Below are 22,351 nucleotides of genomic sequence, written 5' to 3' on the forward strand. Positions count from 1 at the left end.
GATGGAGAGGAGGAAAAGTATCAGAGGAGGCAAAGGCAGTGGGAGTGATGCAGCTGGCCTAAGTTCTGAACATAAAGCTCTTCACATTGAGTGTCTGAGGTCAAGGTGGAAGGTGTAATGGAAGGAAGTTAGAGACAGCAGTTCGTGATGGAGTAGTTCCTGCTCACCAGGATGATCTGGGAGTAGCATGCAGTTTTAGCCACAGAGAGGGAACAATGGTAATGGTGAAGATAGTCAGAGTAGCTCTGCAATGGACAGTGAATCCAGTTGCTCGCCATGTGTATTCAAGCTTGCAGCCCACAGATTTTAAAAAGAACATAGGAACAGGAGTATACCATTCAGCCCCTCAAGCCTGTTCCACCATTCAATGAGATCATGGCTGATGTGTATCCTAACTCCATCCACCCACCTTGGCTCTATATCCCTTAATATCCTTGACTAGCAAAAATCTATCTATCTCAGACTTAACATTGTTAATTGAGCTTTTTGTGGGAAGAGAGTCCCACACTTCTACCACCCTATGCATGAAGAAGTATTTTCTAACTTCTCTCCTGAACAGCCTGGCTCTGATTTTAAAGTTATGTCCCCTTGTCCTAGACTCCCCCTCCAGTAGAAAAAGTTTCTCTCTACCCTATCAATTCCTTTCAAAATCCTAAAAACCTCAATCAAATCACCACTTAATCTTCTATATTCCATAGAACACAAGCCTAATTTATGAAATGAAGCCACAAATTTGATGAGTGGAAGTCACCTTGAAACATTAGCAAAAATAGCTTCCAGGTTACTGATGTGACCAGTTACTATACACAACTGGACAGTAGGTACAACTGTCTTAGTTCTAACAACACAAGGGACTGCAAAGCTATGATGAAGGTAGTGCGGTTGATGTTGTGTATATGGACTTTCAAAAGGCATTTAATAAAGTACCACATAATAGAATTGTTAGCAAAATTGAAGCTCATGGGATTAAAGGGGCAGTGGCAGTGTGGATACAAAATTGGCTATGGGACAGAAAGCAGAGAGTACTGGTGAATGGTTCTTTTTCAGACTGGAGGGAAGTGTGCAGTAGTGTTCCCCAGGGGTCAGTATTAGGACCACTGCTCTTTTTGGTATATATTACTGACCTGGATTTGGGTATATAGGACATCACTTCAAAGTTTGCAGATTAACACGAAACTCGGAAATGTAGTAAACAGTTAGGAGGATAGTAATAGACTTCAGGAGAACATAGACAGACTGGTGAAATGGGCAAACACATGGCAGATGAAATTTAACGCAGAGAAGTGTGAAGTGATACATTTTGGTAGGAAGAGGCAATATAAACTAAATGGTACAATTTCAAAGGGGGTACAGAAACAGAGAGATCTGGGGATGCACATAAACAAATCTTTGAAGGTGGCAGGACAAGTTGAGAAGGCTGTTAAAAGGCATATGGGATCATTGGCTTTATAAATAGAGGCATAGAGTACAAAAGCAAGGGAGTTATGCTAAACCTTTATAACACACTGGTTAGGCCCCAGCTGGAGTATATTGGACAATTCTGGGCACCACACTTCAGGAAGCATGTCACAGCCTTAGAGAGGGTGCAGAGGAGATTTGCTAGAATGGTACCAGGGATGCAGGACTTCAGTTACGTGGTGAGACTAGAGAAACTGGGGTTGTTCTAATTAGAGCAGATTTAAGTGGAGATTTGATAGAGGTGTTCAAAATCATGAAGGGTTTTGATAGAGTAAATAAGGAGAAACAGTTTTCAGTGGCAGAAGGGTCAGTAACCAGAAGACATAGATTTAAAGTAATTGGCAAAAGAACCAGAGAGGGCATGCACTGCCTGAAAGAGTGGTGGAAGCAGATTCAATAATAACTTTCAAAAGGGATTTGGATAAATACTTCAAGGGGAAAAATTTGCAGGGCTATGAAGAAAGAGCAGGGGAGTGGGACTAATTTTCCAGACTTAAGAAAAGACATACTTGCTCTCAAGGCAGTACAAAGAAGGTTCACTCAGTTAATCCCGGGGATGAGGGGGTGGACATATGAGGAGAGGTTGAGTAGATTGGGACTCTACTCATTGGAGTTCAGAAGAATGAGAGGCGATCTTATTGAAACATATAAGATTGTGAAGGGGCTTGATCGGGTGGATGCAGTAAGGATGTTCCCAAGGATGGGTGAAACTAGAACTAGTTTATCTAAAAGTATAATAGAAATGAATTCTAAAATCTTAAGTTCTAGTAGCTATATTATATATCTCTTAGGTTAGAAATTCTTAATCCTTTTTTCAGAAGTGTATCTTTTGAATCAGATACATTAAATCTATAAACCAATGCAAACATATCTCAAAGCTGACCAAACTGTAAAAACATTGCAAATTAGAAGTCAAGAATGAATTTAAAGAGGGATGTTAATATAGGATGAAGCTCTTTAACTGTGAAGTGCTTGCCCTCCCTAAAGTGTCCCATGGTGTTAATTGTGAGCAGCCTTTTTCTGTTGGAGAATAATCAATGGTTGAAGAGCTCCTTTGAAGAGCACTGCAGGTTGAATTTCATTGAAGTATATGAATTCTGCCAACAGCAGGCAATGGCCATCCTCAAAAATCACATTCTGTAGCTAGCATCGAGTCCCACTAAACCGATTGGAAACTCTTACAGTCACTGACAAGTTTTATCTTGTTCTCTGCTAAAAGAAAAATTTGGCAGGGAACTGCTTTAGGTGGCTTCTGATCCGTTTACAAAACAGACCAACTTTTCAGTACATGGTAGTAGCCGGTGGACATGATCTATGTGGATTTCTTGGCACTGAAGAACATGATATAAAATCATGAGGGTCAATGAGGGTAGCGCGTTTGATGTAGTCTACATGGATTTTAGCAAGGCTTTTGACAAGGTCCCACATGGCAGACTGGTAAGAAAAGTAAGAGTCCACTGGATTCAAGGGAAAGTGGCAAGTTTTCTTTGGAGCAGAGGAGGCTGAGGGGAGATTTAATTGAGGTGTATAAAATTATGAGGGGCATAGATAGAGTGTATAGGAAGGACCTATTTCCCTTAGCAGAGAAGTCAATAACCAGGGGGCATAGATTTAAGTAATTGGTAGGAGGATTAGAGGGGAGTTGAGGAGAATTTTTTTCACCCAGAGGGTGGTGGGGATTTGGAACTCACTGCCTGAAAGGGTGGTAGAGGCAGAAACTCTCATCACATTTAAAAAGTACTTGGATATGCACTTGAAGTGCCATAACCTACAAGGTTACGGACCAAGAGTTAGAAAGTGGGAATAGGTTGGATAGCTCTTTTTCGGCCGGCACAGACACGATGGACCGAATAGCCTCCTTCTGTGCCGTAAATTTCTATGATTTCTATTTCTATGATAATCTTAGAATAAGGGGCTGCTCTTTCAAAACTGAGATGAGGAGAAACTTCTTCACTCAGAGGGTAGTAGGTCTGTGGAATTTACATCATTAAATAAATTTTAAACAGAAATAGACAGTTTCCTAGAAGTAAAGGGAATTAGGGGTTACGGGGAGCGGGCAGGAAATTGGACATGAATTTAGATTTGAGGTTAGGATCAGATCAGCCATGATCTTATTGAATGGCGGAGCAAGCTCGAGGGGCCGATTGGCCTACTCCTGCTCCTATTTTTTATGTTCTTATCTTATAATTGGGTAGCTCTTTCAAAGAACCAGCACATGCAGGATGGGCCGAATGGCCTCTATCTGTGCTGTATCATTCTAGGAATCTATACTGATGAAATATGCATAAAAATATGACTAGGAAGGCGATCTTCATTCACTTAAATTAGAACAGTATTTATAGGACACATGATCACAAAAATTACAGCACAGGAGGCTGCCATTTGGCCCAATTGCTAGTACTAGTTGTACAACTTGGGTGACCTACTCAATTCCTATTTCTCTGCCCTTTCCCCGTACCAGTTTGTGTTCTTCCCATTTAAATTTTTACCCAATTCCTTTTTAAATGATGGCATAATCTCTGCCTCTATAATCACTTGTAGTAAAGCACCCATATTCTCATAACCCTCTGAACACATTTTAAATTCCCCCTTCTTCTAGTGATAATGCCTAGTCTGTATTACCTTTTCCAATTTGCCAACCAATCTTTCACTATTTACCCTCTCAACACCTTTCATTATCCCAAACTATTTCAGTGATAAAATTTCAGTAGATATTTCAGTGATAAAATTTCAGTAGATATTTCAAGCCTTCCTTCAAAACTACGATCAGTAACTTCATATTTCATCCAGCTGCAGGGACGGGGCTCAAACATACAACAGCATCTCCCAATCAAAGGGAAAATCTCCTAACTCTTGGTTCACAACCTATTTTAACAGATGCCTGCAAAAATATTACCTGCTTTCCCTTTCCACCAAATAACGGCTTATGTCATAGGAGCCAACTTTTAAAAATTACTTACAAAATAGAAAAGAACTAAAATAAATTTTAAATTATATATATTTACTTAGAAACACACACTTTCTGACACTTACTTTCATTAAAAGAATATTCAAACTCATCAAGTGTTTGAGGAAATTTAAGAGGTGGTTCATCTTTCTTCATAAGCTCTTCTAAGTCTATTCTGGATAGTAGATCTGAAAAAAAAGACAATAAAATGAACTAAAATCTTTCACATCATTGTGCATTTGTGTATACTTCCCAAAGTTTTTAAATGGGAACTGGGACAGCTGACTACCCTATGAATACGCAGTTTTAAATGCAAACAGACTAAGGAAAAAATACATAATGGGTTTAATAAAATTGCATGGATGATATTACAGGCCCACAGTAAAATCCCATTACAGTATCACTGTTAGAAAGCAAATATTGTTCCAAGGTGAACTCTTTGGTTTCCTGCACTTTAGCATGTCTGCTTCATTATTTGACTGATGAAATGGAACAACCATATAAAGGGGAATATTACAGAACTCTTGTGCGGAAAGGGGCAGAGAAGAAAATCCCACCAAGACTCATAGGGCAAGTACTGACCTCTAGAGTTACATATCTCTAAAAACAGATCCAATAGTTTCAAACCTTTTCATTGCCAATAATCCAAGGTCACAAGAAACCTCACTGAATTAAACTCCTTGTTATCCTGAATATCAAAAGGCAAGAGAATGCAAAATAGGTCCATAAATATCAAAATGTCTGTGACCTTAATAGACCCACCAGGTGTCACTTACTCCAGTCTAAAAGTGCAATCAATTTTGAAACATCTCACTCTTAATAATAACAAAATAGGTTTTCGACCTGTGTCACTCTTGTTGATTTTAAACTGTCACTTATAACATTTCCCTGATGTTGACAGGGTGGATTTCACAGCAGTTACTTGGATTTATACCTCTTTTTAAAAAAAAATTACACAGAATCAAGACTAAACAACCAAACAGACTTTTGATTAAAATTGAAAAAGTTATGAAAGCAAGAATGCAGACAATATACTACATAGAATTTACAGCACAGAAACAGGCAATTTGGCCCAACAGGTTTATGCCGGTGTTTATACTTCACATGCGCCTCATCCCACCTTACTTCATCTCACCTCATCAACATATCCTTCTATTCCTTTCTCCCTCAGGTACTTACCTAGCTTCCCCTTAAATGCAGCCATGTAGTAATGAATTAACAGGGTTTAAGTATTTTTCCTCATTGTATTGCAGTTTTAATGTCTCCAGATTTGCCATCAAGAGGTGGAAAAGGGATAAAGAAGAAAACTTGAGGTAACAAAGAAAGCATTCCATGTGTATTTAGTTGTTTGCATTTTTAAAATGTGGTTTATAAATATTTGTTCTTAATACAGAATGTTCTTATGTCTCCGGATATATTCAAAATAGGCTTATTTTCTCTTACAGTTGAGGTGTAGCATAAGAGCTGAAAGTACATTGTGGAATTAAAGGCTCCTATGATGATTCTGACGAAAGGACATCTACCAGAAACATCAAACCTACCTTCCTCTCTCCACGGATGCTGATAAGCGTTTCCAGCATTTTCTGTTTTTATTTCAGATTTCCAGCAACTGCAGTATTTTGCTTTTTGTGATGATTAATAGTTGATTGCATAAGGGAAGAAATTCTAAAACTGAACTAAAACTCCAGGCCCTTTCGAAGGCCAATGCCATCGAGCCGGATTGATGCCAGCTCGAGGTGTCTAGTGGAATGGGTCCGTGCATGTTCCCGACAACACACCAAGAGCCTCTTTAGTATCTTAAGCATTGAAGTCAAGCTTGGAAGTTGAGAAGAGAAGCCCAAGCAAATTTGAAATGAGTCATAATTCAATAAGCAATGACTATAAAGGCATAATTGCATTAACGTAAAGTTTAAAAGGTAGATATTCAGTGTTGATCTGGTCCGTGTTGAGGATAAAGAGCTGATACAGTAACTGACAAATTAGAAAATTTTCAATATTTTAATGAGAAACTAGCAAAAACCGCACAAACACTACATATTAGAGAAGGAATAAAAGCGCAAAGGTGAAATCAAAGTAACATTAAAACAGTATGATATGTTACGAGAGCAAATCAAGAAAATTTACAAATACAGGAAAGACAATTCTTGGAATGACACTCTTTATATAGTGCGAGAGAGGGGTTATGTGGGCAGGACAGACCCACCAAAGGTGGCGGTACAGTGATATACAGTCAGGAGCGAGTAGCCCTGGAAATCCTCAACATTGACTCTGGACCCCCTGAAATCTCATGGCATCAGGTCAAACATGGGCAAGGAAACCTCCTGCTGATTACCACCTACCGCCCTCCCTCAACTGATGAATCAGTCCTCCTTCATGTTGAACACCACTTGGAGGAAGCACTGAAGGTAGCAAGGACACAGAATGTACTCTGGGTGGGGGACTTCAATGTCCATCACCAAGAGTGGCTTGGTAGCACCACTACTGACCGAGCTGGCCGAGTTCTGAAGGACATAGCTGCTAGACTGGGCCTGCGGCAGGTGGTGAGCGAAACAAGACAAGGGAAAAACTTACTTGACCTCGTCCTCACCAATCTACATGTCGCAGATGCATCTGTCCATGACAGTATTGGTAGGAGTGACCACCGCACAGTCCTCGTGGAGATGAAGTCCCGTCTTCGCACTGAGGACACCATCCAACTATGGCACTACCATCGTGCTAAATGGGATAGATTCAGAACAGATCTAGCAGATCAAAACTGGGCATCCATGAGGCGCTGTGGGCCATCAGCAGCAGCAGAATTGTATTCCAGCACAATCTGTAACCTCATGGCCCAGCATATTCCTCACTCTACCATTACCAACAAGCCAGGGGATCAACCCTGGTTCAATGAGGAGTGTAGAAGAGCATGCCAGGAGCAGCACCAGGCGTACCGAAAAATGAGGTGCCAACCTGGTGATGGTACAACTCAGAACTACATGCATGCTAAACAGTGGAAGCAACATGCTATAGGCAGAGCTAAGCGATTCCACAACCAACGGATCAGATCAAAGCTCTGCAGTCCTGCCACATCCAGTTGTGAATGGTGGTGGACAATTAAAAAACTAACAGGAGGAGAAGGCTCTGTAAACGTCCCCATCCTCAATGATGGCGGAGTCCAGCAAGTGAGTGCAAAAGACAAAGCTGAAGCGTTTGCAACCATCTTCAGCCAGAAGTGCCGAATGGATGATCCATCTCGGCCTCCTCCCGATATCCCCACCATCACAGAAGCCAGTCTTCAGCCAATTCGATTCACTCCACGTGATATCAAGAAACGGCTGAGTGCACTGGATACAGCAAAGCCTATGGGCCCCGACAACATCCCGGCTGTAGTGCTGAAGACTTGTGCTCCAGAACTAGCTGCGCCTCTAGCCAAGCTGTTCCAGTACAGCTACAACACTGGCATCTACCCGACAATGTGGAAAATTGCCCAGGTATGTCCTGTCCACAAAAAGCAGGACAAATCAAATCCGGCCAATTACCGCCCCATCAGTCTACTCTCGATCATCAGCAAAGTGATGGAAGATGTCATTGACAGTGCTATCAAGTGGCACTTACTCACCAATAACCTGCTCACCGATGCTCAGTTTGGGTTCCGCCAGGACAACTCGGCTCCAGACCTCACTACAGCCTTGGTACAAACATGGACAAAAGAGCTGAATTCCAGAGGTAAGGTGAGAGTGACTGCCCTTGACCGAGTGTGGCACCAAGGAGCCCTAGTAAAATTGAAGTCAATGGAAATCAGGGGGAAAACTCTCCAGTGGCTGGAGTCATACCTAGCACAAAGGAAGATGATAGTGGTTGTTGGTGGCCAATCATGTCAGCCCCAGGACACTGCTGCAGGAGTTCCTCAAGGCAGTGTCCTAGGCCCAATCATCTTCAGCTGCTTCATCAATGACCATCCCTCCATCATAAGGTCAGAAATGGTGTTGTACGCTGATGATTGCACAGTGTTCAGTTCCATTTGCAACCCCTCAGATGCAGCAAGATCTGGACAACATCCAGGCTTGGGCTCATAAGTGGCAAGTAACATTCATGCCAGACAATGACCATTTCCAACAAGAGAGAGTCTAACCACCTCCCCTTGACATTCAACGGCATTACCATCGCCGAATCCCCCACCATCAACATCCTGGGAGTCACCATTAACCAGAAACTTAACTGGACCAGCCATATAAATACTGTGGCTACAAGAGCAGGCCAGAGGCTGGGTATTCTCTGGCGAGTGACTCACCTCCTGACTCCCCAAAGCCTTTCCACCATCTACAAGGCACAAGTCAGGAGTGTGATGGAATACTCTCCACTTGCCTGGATCAGTGCAGCCCCAACAACACTCAAGAAGCTCGACACCATCCAGGACAAAGCAGCCCGCTTGATTGGCACCCCATCCAACACCCTAAACATCCACTCCCTTCACCACCGGCGCACTGTAGCTGCAGTGTGTACCATCCACAGGATGCACTGCAGCAACTCGCCAAGGCTTCTTCGAAAGCACCTCCCAAACCCACGACCTCTACCACCTAGAAGGACAACAGCAGAAGGTACATGGGAACAACACCACCTGCACGTTCCCCTCCAAGTCACACACCATCCCGACTTGGAAATATATCGCCGTTCCTTCATCGTCGCCGGGTCAAAATCCTGGAACTCCCTTCCTAACAGCATTGTGGGAGAACCTTCACCACACAGACTGCAGCGGTTCAAGAAGGCGGCTCACCACCACCTTCTCAAAGGCAAATAAGGATGGGCAATAAATGCCGGCCTCGCCAGCGATGCCCACATCCCATGAATGAATAAAAAAAATGTTTCCATCGTAGGACATCACAACGTCTTAAAGGATCATCCCTTGAAAATTACCCAGCAAAAACAACCGTACTAATGTCATGACCCACAAGTCTATGCAGGATATCCACAACGAAGAATCTGATTTTAAGCTGATTTTCTGCCACTTCCAATCTTAAACTGTACATTTATGTGGATGAAAACCACCCATTTAGCCCATTACAGCTGTTAGGTCTGGGGTAAAAGCAAAAAAAAAATCTAAATCTAACTAGGAATTAATGCGATTTTTGGTCTTAACTGCAGCTTTCTACAGTAACAGTGGCATCCAGCTCTTTTTTAAGAAAAAACATCCCAGCTGAGTTTTTGAAATGTTAATTGGTGATTTCAAATCAACGATAGTGTTTTATTTAAATGCCAACTAAAACAGGCAACCAAATTGGTCAACGGATAGTAATTTCAAAAACCCAGGCTGCAGTTAAGACAAGAGTCACATTAAGTCAGATCACTCCCCTCCTCTATGGACTAAGTGAGTGGTTTTGACACTAGACAGAATCCAGATTTTATTTAGGCCAGGTTTCTAAAGCACACGGAATTTCTGCCTGCATGTTTTTGCCATTCTACAAAAAAAAACATTTTTGGATGGCGTAAGATAACCGATTCCACAATGGACTAGGAAGCAACTCAGAGATTGAAAAAGAAAAAGACTTGCATTTATATAGCGCCTTTCATGACCTCAGAACATCCCAAAGCACTTTACAGCCAATTTACAGCAATTGCTCCAGTTATTGTCAATTCAGGATAGGGCAGCAAAAATTTATAGCAGCTGTAACTTTTTCACCACAGGGTTTTTCAATGTTTTTTGGCAGAGATTCAGTACTCAGAGCATCATATTCAGTTATATTCAAGAGGTGCTGGAGACTTTCACGGTGAGTTTTCACACTTCATTCACTGCTCAGAAAAAGTGTCAAGAAAGCAGAATTCCTTCGTTATTCAAAGGATTTTTTAAAAACTGCAGGATGGAACACAACTGCAATATGATCAGCTTCTGCAAAGCATCTGGTCCACATGAACTGTAAGGTAGTCTCTGATGCACAAAATGTTATGTTGAAATCCCTGGGTCAACAACTATTCCTTTCAGAATAGGCTGTTCTCTGAACAGACATTTACACTGCATTGCACTGCAAAGAATGAGGAAAATCACACCAATATTGAATAATCAAATATTCAACAATCACTCTCCACATACAAATAGGCATATACAAAATCAGTTCAACAAAACTGGAAGTAGGCATCAGTTGACATGATTTAAGTCTCAAAAATATATAAAGTATCCTTGAAGTGAAGCAAAGCTCAAGAAAAAATGCCCTACTTCACTGTTACGATGAAGGAGGCTCTCTATATACTTATGTGGCGGATCCAGTTAAGTTTCTGGTTAATGGTGACCCCCAGGATGTTGAAGGTGGGATATTCGGCGATGGTAATGCCATTGAATGTCAAAGGGAGGTGGTCATTGCCTGGCACGAATGTTACTTGCCACTTAGCAGTCCAAGCCTGGATGTTGTCCAGGTCTTGCTGCATGCAGCACGGACTGCTTCATTATCTGAGGGGTTGTGAATGGAACCGAACACTCTACAATCATCAGCGAATATCCCCATTTCTGACCTTATGATGGAGGGAAGGACATTGATGAAGCTGCTGAAGATGGTTGGGCCTAGGACACTGCCCTGAGGAACTCCTGCAGCAATGTCCTGGGGCTGAGATGATTGGCCTCCAACAACCACTACCATCTTCCTTTGTGCTAGGTATGAAACAAGCCACCGGAGAGTTTTCCCCCAATTCCCACTGACTTCAATGTTACTAGGGCGCCTTGGTGCCACAATCTGTCAAATACTGCCTTGATGTCACTCTCACTTCACCGCTGGAATTCAGCTCTTTTGTCCATGTTTGGACCAGGCCTGTAATGAGGTCTGAAACCGAGTGGTGCTGGCAGAACCCAAACTGAGCTTCAGTCAGCAGGTTATTGGTGAGTTAGTGCCGCCTGACAGCAGTGTTGGCGACACCTTCCATCACTTTGCTGATGATCGAGAGTAGACTGATGGGGTGGTAATTGGCCAGATTGGATTTTGTGGACAGGACGTACGGCGGCAATTTTCCACATTGTCGGGGAGATGCCAGTGTTGTGGCTGTACTGGAACAGCTAGGCTGGAGGCGTGGCTAGTTCTGGAGCACAAGACTTCAGCACTACAGCTGGGATGTTGTTGGAGCCCATAGACTTTTCTGTATCCAGTGCACTCAGCCCTTTCTGATATCACATGGAGTGAATCGAATTGGCTGAAGACAGGCATCTGTGATGGTGGGGATATTGAGAGGAGGCAGAGATGGATCATCCACTCGGCCCTTCTGGCTGAATATGGTTGCAAACACTTCAGCCTTGTCTTTTGCACTCACATGCTGACCTCTGCCATCATTGAGAATGGGGATGTTCACGGAGCCTCCACATCCCTTTAGTTGTTTAATTGTCCACCACCATTCACGACTGAATGTGGCAGGACTGCAGAGCTTTGATCTGATCCGTTGGTTGTGGAATCACTTAGCTGTCTACCTCCCTTATTCTTTAGTAGTTTACTGATTGCAAACCCAAAACATTTTGTATTGATTTTGAGAAAGGCTTTATTTTTAAATGAAGCAAGCTGAGAAAGGGACTGTAGTATTTACAGTTGAGGGTGGCAGATTCCTTAAGGAGATAAAGTACAAAAGGCCATCCAAGGACAAAATCAAATATCCAATTAAGATAATTGCATTTTGGGCAAAGTATACTGGATGCCAGTCTGCAATGCCAAAAAGGCAAATGCCAGCACAGTAACAAGGGTACACTCACTAATTTTGGGCTTGCCAACAAATCAAAATCCTGATGGGACTACCTGGGAATAATTACAGATTTGTGAAATATGCAGACTCAATTGATCAGCTGATGATTTCATACGACACTTCCTACTTTATTAAAAAGAATGATCAAGTGGGCCTTACAATGATAACCTTGATAAAAGATAAAAACCTTGATAAACTAACATTAAGCTGCCAACAGTTGAGAAAGGACTCAAATATTAAACTGAGCAATGGGGCATAGTTGAAGAGAAATAGGATCTGGATGTCAGTTGCAGCATACCTGAGATGCAGCACATAAGAGGACAGGGAAAAATTAGCATCAATACAGGGATTTAACTGTTGGTGTAAAATTCTAGAACTTGTATATTAACATATTAAGAGACTTTAACTGTAGTTCACAACAGCTTCACTGATGTAAACTTTGTCCTTGCATTTGCTACTTAGTACTCTGTACCAAGGGGAATTTTTTTTAATCATGCATTGCAAAGTTAACTTTAATAGTAATTCAGTAAAAAAAAATTACATGCCCCAAAGGGACTGTCTTAGATGATCAAAATGAAGAGGACTTCAGGATTTAAATGTGGGAAACAAGCTCTGAGGAAACCATAAAATACACTTGTGCCCCTTCCCCACCACCAAACTCCTTCTCTCCATTTTCTCTTTTGCTGGTTTCCCCTCCAAGCCATACACTTTCTTGATCCAAGAAAACAGGGTGGGTGGCCTGCTCCCAGGTCATCGCCAATTCCATTCAACCAGTTGACCGAAGACCCGAGCATAACAGGATGGCTTATTCCCTGGCATGCGATTTTTAAAAAATTGTTGCCTTCTTTCTCCCTGTCAGTGTCTCACACCATTTCCCTATCTAAAACGGGTTATTGTTCCTGGATCAGCTTGAAGTGTTCGATTAATATTCTGGAGTTTGATAGTTTTATTTCAAAGGCAATAAAACTAAGCAAAAAGCTGCCAAATTTTCTCTTGGAACTCTTATCTATGGATACTTCACCTCTCAGCAGATTAAATTAGAAAAATCCAGTGATTGTACTTTTTGTTCATACTGACGCCCATTTGCGCAAAGGAAAAACATTAGAAAGTTTATGCGCATGAATTAGGGCAAAAACCTTCACGTTTTCCTCCTTCATTCCCTGTGGTCTCCACAGTTAGCACTGCAGAGGTCAGGAATTCATAATGCAGGGAAACTGCAAAGCTAAACCATTGTGATGAAGCAATATGCTACAGCACCCCAATGCCATATGAATTAAACCAATATTAAGTGTTCTCTTAAAAGCTGGTTAGAAGTCCTTAGTTAGAAGCTGGGCCATAGCCAGGAACCCTCCAGTGCATAGCAGAATTTGTAAATCTGAGACCAGATTTCCTTATAGAATTCACATACAAGACACCATTTCTGTGTGCTACTTTTCCACTCAAAGAAATGAATGGGCTTTTTCCAACATTTCCACTGAAGGTAAAGTGGATGTGCTCAGTCAGCATATTAGTCTGGAAAAGCGACAAGACCTCCAAACACTTGGGTCAGATCTCAGATTGGCATAACATCTGGAAATCTATTACAATATATTGCTAATCTTGTTATTTTCAAGTGTTAGGATGTTTGTTTCAACCATAAACCACTAATCCAGTTGTTAGAAACGTGCTTTCTCAATCAATAATGCAGGTAGGTTGCTGACCTTTTGCCATGTTTATAATAGCACTGGCTTGTAAAGGTTAATAGTCTTTCATCTGAAATGAGAGAGGGGTTCGAGTTTTCTGTAGCTAAAATCTGTGCGCTTCAATTCAGATCATTATGCATTTCTCCCCTCCTCAAAAGCTGGTCTACAGCTTGCACAAAATTGTATTTCTTAAATTAAGCTCTGACTGCAGAGTATTAAACTCTGAATCCCTAGAATGCAGAAAGGTGAGGGAGAGGCTATCCATGTGCATCAATACTGACTGAAGTTTAGCAATAAGTTTAAGAGTCTCCGGGGGTGAAATTTGTCTTCGGTGGCAGCGAAAAACTGGCGGTAACGAATTGGCAGCCCATTTTACACTCCACCCGATTTTCTCTCTCATTGAAGTCAATTAAAGTGCAAACCATTTTTTCAGGCCAGCTGTACTACACAATTTGTTTCAATCTGAAGTGGTAGCAACAACTCAAATTGCATATAATGATTCAAGTAAAATCAAATTGAATTCAAGCAAGTGATGAAATACCACCTTCCAGGAATTAGTCTCACATTGCTTTCTATGTGCACTGGTTGGGAGCCAAAAGGTCGTGGCTTCAGTCTTTCAGATGATAAACTGGGGAGTGGATCAAGGGAGCAAGAGGTGGGTTTCATGGGTGAAATAAGCTTGGAGAAGGCAGAGGGCTGATGGTACCTGCAAAAAGACTGGTGTCCTGGGCTGGAGATTGGGATTTGGTTGGTTGGTGGTGAGAGGAAGGGGCAGACAGCTGCACAGATGGTCTCAATTTGAAGGCAGAAATCCATGAGCTCCTTGCATTTCATATTTAAGACAAGGAAGAGGAGCTGAAGGAGGCATTTGGTCATAAAGAAAAGGAACTCAGGGTTGTTCTTGCCCTCCAGGATGATTCTGCACCAAAAGTGATTTTGGCTGGAGTGGTAGTGCTCAAAATGGACAAGATCCAAGTGTTTGAGGACTAAACTAGTTGTGTGCCAGGTATCATAGAATCATAGAAAGGTTATAGCACAGAAGGAGGCCATTCCGCCCATTGAGTCCGTGCCAGCTCTATGCAAGAGCAATCCAGCTAGTCCCACTCCCCCACCCTATCCCCGTAGCCCTTCAATTTTTTTCCTTTCAAGTACTTATCCAGTTCCTTTTTGAAAGCCACGATTGAATCTGCCTTCACCACCCCCTTAGGCAGTGCATTCCAGATCATAACAACTCGCTGCGTAAAAAAGTTTTTCCTCATGTCACCTTTGGTTCTTTTGCCAATCACCTTAAAAAGAGGTATACTCGAGTTTGCAGCCTTCTGACTTGAAGGAGTGAAGATGGGGTTCATACCAAGGGGAGCAAAAGGTATGAGAGAATTAATAATTTTCCTGGTAACAACAACATTGAACGTAGAGCCAAAAGAGCAATTAAGCAGGTCAACGGTGTTAGAGGTATTGTGGTGGGTGGAGTACCAACTGAAAGAAAATTTAAGAGGGAGCTAGGAAACAGTTTATCCTCCCACAACTGGATGGCAATAATAGGAGTGAAGGAATGTAGCTGGAAATGGGTGGCAAGAGGAAGAAGGATAGAGATTGCCTGGTCATTGATCAAGACAATGGCAAGATCAAGGAAATGGGTGAGTTAGTTTATACGAGAGGCAAGATTAAGATTGAGGGCCCTGAAGTTGGAGGAGACACATCTAGGAGAGTTGAGGTGGAGTGAAATCACAAAGATGAGGAATCGTTCAGTAAAAAAAAACTACAGACTGACAGAATGGAGGATATCTCTAAGTCAACATGGGGCTGGGGAGGGCAGTGAAAGATGAATATTTTAAATGATGCTTCAGGAATGAAAAAGAGTGGAGAAGGAGCAGGAGGTGTCATAGGAGTTAGGAAGAATTGAAAGTGCGATTTACGATATGGGCAAAACCAGCTCTAGATGGTTTGAGGAAGAGACGATGGAAAGTATAGCTAGGTAGCAAGGTTGCTGTAAGGGGGTAGCTATCCAGATTGGGTATAGTTGGTTAATCCTTACATTTTCCCATATCAACATATGCACCAGGTGTTGTTGCAATTTTAATGTAAATAGGATTTTTACACAATATGTTAGTTACCTTACAGCTCATCCACTTGACATTTGCAGCAATACTGTAAACATGGCAGCTTTGCTACAGCTGGTTTTCACCACCAGCTATCTCCTTAAACCCCTCTCCCCTGCCCCCTCCACCCTCACCTCCAACAAAAAGTTAGAGGAGCTCATGCACTTCTGCCATTAAAGATTGAGACCATCCGTTCAGCCGTCTGTGGCGCATGCCCCTCTTGTCCTTGCCCACCAAGCCAGTATACCCCCAAAGGTCCCTGCCCTCGCCCTGAACCTGCATTTAGTTCTCTGGTTTCTTTCCTCTCTCTCAACTCACCTTGTCCATAAGGCTCACCCCCCCTGCTCTCACAACTGTATGCCCACAAAACTGCTCACCACCCAACTTCTCTTCCTGGCCCCCATGCTAATTGACCTTGTAAACAGTTCTTTTTCCTGAAGGACTGTCTGAGGTACCCTTCCTTTCAAAACAGCAATCACCACCCACCTCCTCAAAATCCCCATCCACAATCCCTCTGTCCTGGCAAACGACCAACCCTTCACCAACCTCCCTTTCCTCTCCAAAGTCCTTGAACCTGTTGTTGCCACCCAAATCCCTGTCCATCTTTCCCACAACTCCATGTTTGAATCTCTCCAATCAGGTTTCCACCCTTGCCACAGCACTAATCAAAGTCACAAATAACATCCTCTGTGACTATGGTGCACTATCCATCCTTGTCCTTCTCGACTTCTCTGCATCCTTAGACACGATCGACCAGACCACGCCTCCCTTCCTCTGTCCAGCTCAGTGGAACTATGCTCTCTTGGTTGCACGCTTACCTATTCAATCATAGCCAGACAATCTCCTGCAATGTCTTCTCTTCTCACCCCGCACTTTTACCTCTGGAGGCCCCAAGGATCTGTCCTTGGCCCCCTCCTAGTCCGTATCTACATGGTGCTCCTCAGCGACATCACCCGAAGGCATCACGTCAGGTTCCACATGATACCCAGCTCTACCTCTCCACCACCCCTCTCGACCCCTCCACTGCTTCTCTGTTGTCAGCCTGCTTATCTGACATCTAGAGTGGATGAGCCGCAATTTCCTCCAATTAAACATTGGAAAGACCAAAGCCATTGTTTTGCCTCCATCCCACTCTTCACAACCACAAATTCCGTTCCCTCGTTACCAATTCCATCCCCCTTCCTGGCCACTGTCTCAAGCTGAACCAGACTGTTTGCAACCTCCACGTCTTATTTGACCCCAAGCTGAGCTTCTGAGCCCATATCCTCTCCATCACAAAAACTGTCTACTTCCACCTCCATAACACCGCTCATCTCTGCCCCTTCCTTAGCACATTTGCTACTGAAACCCTCATCCATGCATTTGCCAGCTGCAGACTTGACCATTCTAACACTCTCGTGGCCAGCCTCCCATCCTCCATGAGCTTATCAAAAACTCTGATGCTCATATACCACCTGGCTCCAAGTACTGCTCATCCATCACCTCCATGCTCACTGACCTACAATGGTACACCAAACACCTTAAATTTAAAATTCTCATCATTGTGTTCAAATTCCTTCATGGCCTTGCCCCTCCCTATCTCTAACATCCTCCAAACCTACAACATTGAGAACCCTGCGTTCCTTCAAATCTGCCTCTTACAGATCCCCCATTCCCTTTGCCCCACCATTGCCGGCCTGCCAGGAGCCATCTAAGTCCTAGCTCTAGAATTCCCTCCCTGTACCACTCCTCCTCTCTCTCCTCCTTAAAATCTACCTCTGACCAAGATTTTAGTTTCAGATATTAGTTTCATGAGCTTTAATGTAACAGACAAAATCTGTATATATTACATACCTTTTAATGCAGTAGAAGTTTTGTCCTTTTCTTCTGGTCCTCCTGGCTGGTTCTGTGCCATGGTAATCCACACGGTTGAAAGAATGGAAACCACCAGGTAAACAAGCATCCAATCAGTTTCACCTGATCAATTTAGGTGGAACTAAAGTGATATGGAGCAGAAAAACATATTACTGTCAATCAGTATTGTGTACGTAATGAGTCTGAATATTTAAAATTATAAAAACACCAACAGTTTTTCTTTGACACTAAGTTGAACAACTAGTAATAGCACACGTTTTAAAGTATCTTATATTTAATAAATCAAGTACATTAAGCGGGGAAACTTGTTTGTACTGATATGTAGTCAAGAAAACAAACTAAATGCAAAAGTTCAAATTACTTGAAGTTCAGAACACTAAAATGCAGAATTAGAAATAAAAACTTTCAATAATGAATGGAAATATGAATTAGTATTATGCACCACCTGGTAGGCAATATACATCAATGAAGCAGTCATGAAATATGAAATTAATATTTACAGCCCTTGAATTATGTCTGACACAGTAACTAGAAATAGGCTTGACATCAAATATTATTTAAAATACATATTTCAGAACTTGACAATATCAAAACCTTAACAACTTGCTTGATTTAACAAAATTTCAATACACATACACAGTACATACACAATATATTACAGCATACAGAATGCATTCATTTATGGAGTTTACAGAAGTGCAATCAAGCTGGTTGTATGTAAAAGTGTATTGGTTGTTTTATCAAACATCTACAATTAAAAGTAAAGTAGAAGCACTGGGTTTAATTTCCCATCAATTACTGGTTAAACCTGTCTCTCTAAAAAAATAATTCTCAGTGCACACTTTTGCGTTTAGGCTACATTTATTCATTCCCACGGCAAATCTGCTATAGTTAGCTCTGTAAACCCAACTATATCTATTTAATTTATTAATAATCTTAAATAACCAATTATTTTGGTTCAAGCGTCACAAACCAATTAGCATCAACTTTTAATGTTCCAAACCAAAGTTGTCTAAACTGTCGTAACTAAACAAGAGTGCAACTAAACAAGAACTTTTATTTACTTCCCTGTCTAAAGCTTCATTTGAAGCTGGAAAAAAAATTGCTTCACACTAGGCATTTAGAAGCTGCTCCGTTTCCATTTTTTAAAAAGATTCCAAAGTCAGCTGGAGCGGCCAAGAACAAGGACTGTCAGCTCTTTAAATCACATTCTTCACTGCGCCATAAATCTTGACAAAATAATTAGAAATTGTATCAGAAGTTTGCATTTTTCACAACAGTGAATTGCCATATGACAGAAAAGGGGGCTGGGGCGTTTGAAGACCTTGCACTTTAAAACGGGGCCTATTTATTTTCTAATTATTTATTTTGCGAGTGTGTGAGTGCATGTGTGTAGTTCCCCGAGTGCGTGTGTCCCTGCACTGACACTCCATGTCGGAGCTCAGGCCCAAGGCCTGTGGGTCGCCGTGTGTTTGTTCGATCATCCTTGTGAGTGGACGGCCAGTTTCTCTCCACACTCGGGACTCACTGCATCTCCTGCCTCCCGCGGCCTCCTGTCACACACTGACCCGCAGTCCCGCGTATAGAAAGTACCCAACACGGCACAGCCCGCTGCAAGAGAAACACGTACCGTGCCGACACAGTACAGCTCTCCGCCGTCTCTCAGAAGGACCGAAACACGAGATAATCCCGACCACCCCCTCCCTCTTTCCCCCCCACCCCCCGCCCACCCAAAAAAAAACAAGAACGACGACAGTGAACCCGACACCAATGAAATAACAAACACACCGAGCCCGACCACACAGCAGGACAACATGAAACTACCCACAGCGGAACCGGAACTGAGGCGTCGCCATGGTAACCAGTTAGGAAAGGACAAGAGAAGCGCGAGTCCAACGGCCGCTGTGGACAGTTAGGATTTTAAAAAAATAAATCGTTGGGAAGTCCTCAGTGACATGTCAGGAGTGCAATTCGGTGACGATGAGTGAGGCGGATCGGGACTCCCCCACCCCCATTTCTTTAAAATAAAATAACAGCTATTCTTCTTCATGAGATATCCTCTACGCAGCTGGACTGAGGTACGCGCTCATATTCTGGGGGGTGGGGGACAGGCCTGCGCCACAATGTCTCCTTTAAAGATTTTGGTGATGTCAGAGAGCTCCCCACGTGATCTCTTTCCGCTCTCGTCCAACGCCTGAGGCTGCTCAAATTATTCATAGCCAGCCTCTGGCGAAATGTTTCACGTGCTGACCTGTCACATTTGGCACCTTGTTTTGCAAACACTTTCCTCAGATTTGTGCTGTGTTTTTTTTAAAAAATCAGTTTATTGCAGAAGCACAGTTTCTTTTTTCTAAGAAAAATTATTATTGCTGCATTCTTGCATCTTCAGTCAACCTGTCCCGTTATTAGCTTTAACCACTGCTCTCACTCCTTTCCTTCAGCGGTGGACACAGTAAGTGCTTCAAACCCAATCGTAATATGGCACAGTATATGATAGAATCATAGAAGTTACAACATGGAAACAGGCCCTTTGGCCCAACATGTCCATGTCGCCCAGTTTATACCACTAAGCTAGTCCCAATTGCCTGCACTTGGCCCATATCCCTCTATACCCATCTTACCCATGTAACTGCCCAAATGCTTTTTAAAAGACAAAATTGTACCTGCCTCTACTACTGCCTCTGGCAGCTCGTTCCAGACACTCACCACCCTTTGAGTGAAAAAATTGCCCCTCTGGACCCTTTTGTATCTCTCCCCTCTCACCTTAAATCTATGCCCCCTCGTTATAGACTCCCCTACCTTTGGGAAAAGATTTTGACTATCGACCTTATCTATGCCCCTCATTATTTTATAGACTTCTATAAGATCACCCCTTAACCTCCTACTCTCCAGGGAAAAAAGTCCCAGTCTGTCTAACCTCTCCCTGTAAGTCAAACCATCAAGTCCCGGTAGCATCCTAGTAAATCTTTTCTGCACTCTTTCTAGTTTAATAATATCCTTTCTATAATAGGGTGACCAGAACTGTACACAGTACTCCAAGTGTGGCCTCACCAATGCCCTGTACAACTTCAACAAGACATCCCAACTCCTGCATTCAATGTTCTGACCAATGAAACCAAGCATGCCGAATGCCTTCTTCACCACCCTATCCACCTGTGACTCCACTTTCAAGGAGCTATGAATCTGTACTCCTAGATCTCTTTGTTCTATAACTCTCCCCAACGCCCTACCATTAACGGAGTAGGTCCTGGCCCGATTCGATCTACCAAAATGCATCACCTCACATTTATCTAAATTAAACTCCATCTGCCATTCATCGGCCCACTGGCCCAATTGATCAAGATCCCGTTGCAATCCCAGATAACCTTCTTCACTGTCCACAATGCCACCAATCTTGGTGTCATCTGCAAACTTACTAACCATGCCTCCTAAATTCTCATCCAAATCATTAATATAAATAACAAATAACAGCGGACCCAGCACCGATCCCTGAGGCACACCGCTGGACACAGGCATCCAGTTTGAAAAACAACCCTCCACAACCACCCTCTGTCTTCTGTCGTCAAGCCAATTTTGTATCCAATTGGCTACCTCACCTTGGATCCCATGAGATTTAACCTTATGTAACAACCTACCATGCGGTACCTTGTCAAATGCTTTGCTGAAGTCCATGTAGACCACGTCTACTGCACAGCCCTCATCTATCTTCTTGGTTACCCCTTCAAAAAACTCAATCAAATTCGTGAGACATGATTTTCCTCTCACAAAACCATGCTGACTGTTCCTAATTAGTCCCTGCCTCTCCAAATGCCTGTAGATCCTGTCCCTCAGAATACCCTCTAACAACTTACCCACTACAGATGTCAGGCTCACTGGTCTGTAGTTCCCAGGCTTTTCCCTGCCGCCCTTCTTAAACAAAGGCACAACATTTGCTACCCTCCAATCTTCAGGCACCTCACCTGTAGCGGTGGATGATTCAAATATCTCTGCTAGGGGACCCGCAATTTCCTCCCTAACCTCCCATAACGTCCTGGGATACATTTCATCAGGTCCCGGAGATTTATCTACCTTGATGCGCGTTAAGACTTCCAGCACCTCCCTCTCTGTAATATGTACACTCCTCAAGACATCACTATTTATTTCCCCAAGTTCCCTAACATCCATGCCTTTCTCAACCGTAAATACCGATGTGAAATATTCATTCAGGATCTCACCCATTTCTTGTGGTTCCGCACATAGATGACCTTGTTGATCCTTAAGAGGCCCTACTCTCTCCCTAGTTACCCTTTTGCCCTTTATGTATTTGTAGAAGCTCTTTGGATTCACCTTTGCCTGATCTGCCAAAGCAATCTCATATCCCCTTTTTGCCCTCCTGATTTCTCTCTTAACTCTACTCCGGCAATCTCTATACTCTTCAAGGGATCCACTTGATCCCAGCTGCCTATGCATGTCATATGCCTCCTTCTTCTTTTTGACTAGTGCCTCAATCTCCCGAGTCATCCAAGGTTCCCTACTTCTACCAGCCTTGCCCTTCACTTTATAAGGAATGTGCTTACCCTGAACCCTGGTTAACACACTTTTGAAAGCCTCCCACTTACCAGACGTCCCTTTGCCTGCCAACAGAC

General features: G+C 42.8%; 1 protein-coding gene across 6 annotated transcripts in view; it reads right to left on the bottom strand.

Moving 5' to 3' along the window:
• arb2a (ARB2 cotranscriptional regulator A) overlaps positions 1-19,840 on the bottom strand; it is a 469,833-nt gene extending 449,993 nt beyond the window's left edge. For 4 of the 6 annotated variants that reach the window (XM_067982839.1, XM_067982841.1, XM_067982836.1 and 1 more), the window contains exons 1-3: positions 19,357-19,441; positions 17,706-17,847; positions 4,492-4,593 (exon numbers count right to left, since the gene is read on the bottom strand). In XM_067982839.1, coding sequence (XP_067838940.1) covers positions 4,492-4,593; positions 17,706-17,814 — 211 coding nt within the window. In that variant the 5' untranslated portion in view covers positions 17,815-17,847; positions 19,357-19,441. Of the gene's footprint in view, positions 1-4,491; positions 4,594-17,705; positions 17,848-19,356; positions 19,442-19,514 lie in introns of those variants that run through there. The other 2 variants (XM_067982838.1, XM_067982837.1) reach the window with 2 other exon arrangements.
• Between the last annotated feature and the right edge of the window lie 2,511 nt (positions 19,841-22,351).

The sequence above is a fragment of the Heptranchias perlo genome, chromosome 4 (genome assembly GCF_035084215.1).
Source record: "Heptranchias perlo isolate sHepPer1 chromosome 4, sHepPer1.hap1, whole genome shotgun sequence".
NCBI classification, from domain to species: domain Eukaryota; kingdom Metazoa; phylum Chordata; class Chondrichthyes; order Hexanchiformes; family Hexanchidae; genus Heptranchias; species Heptranchias perlo.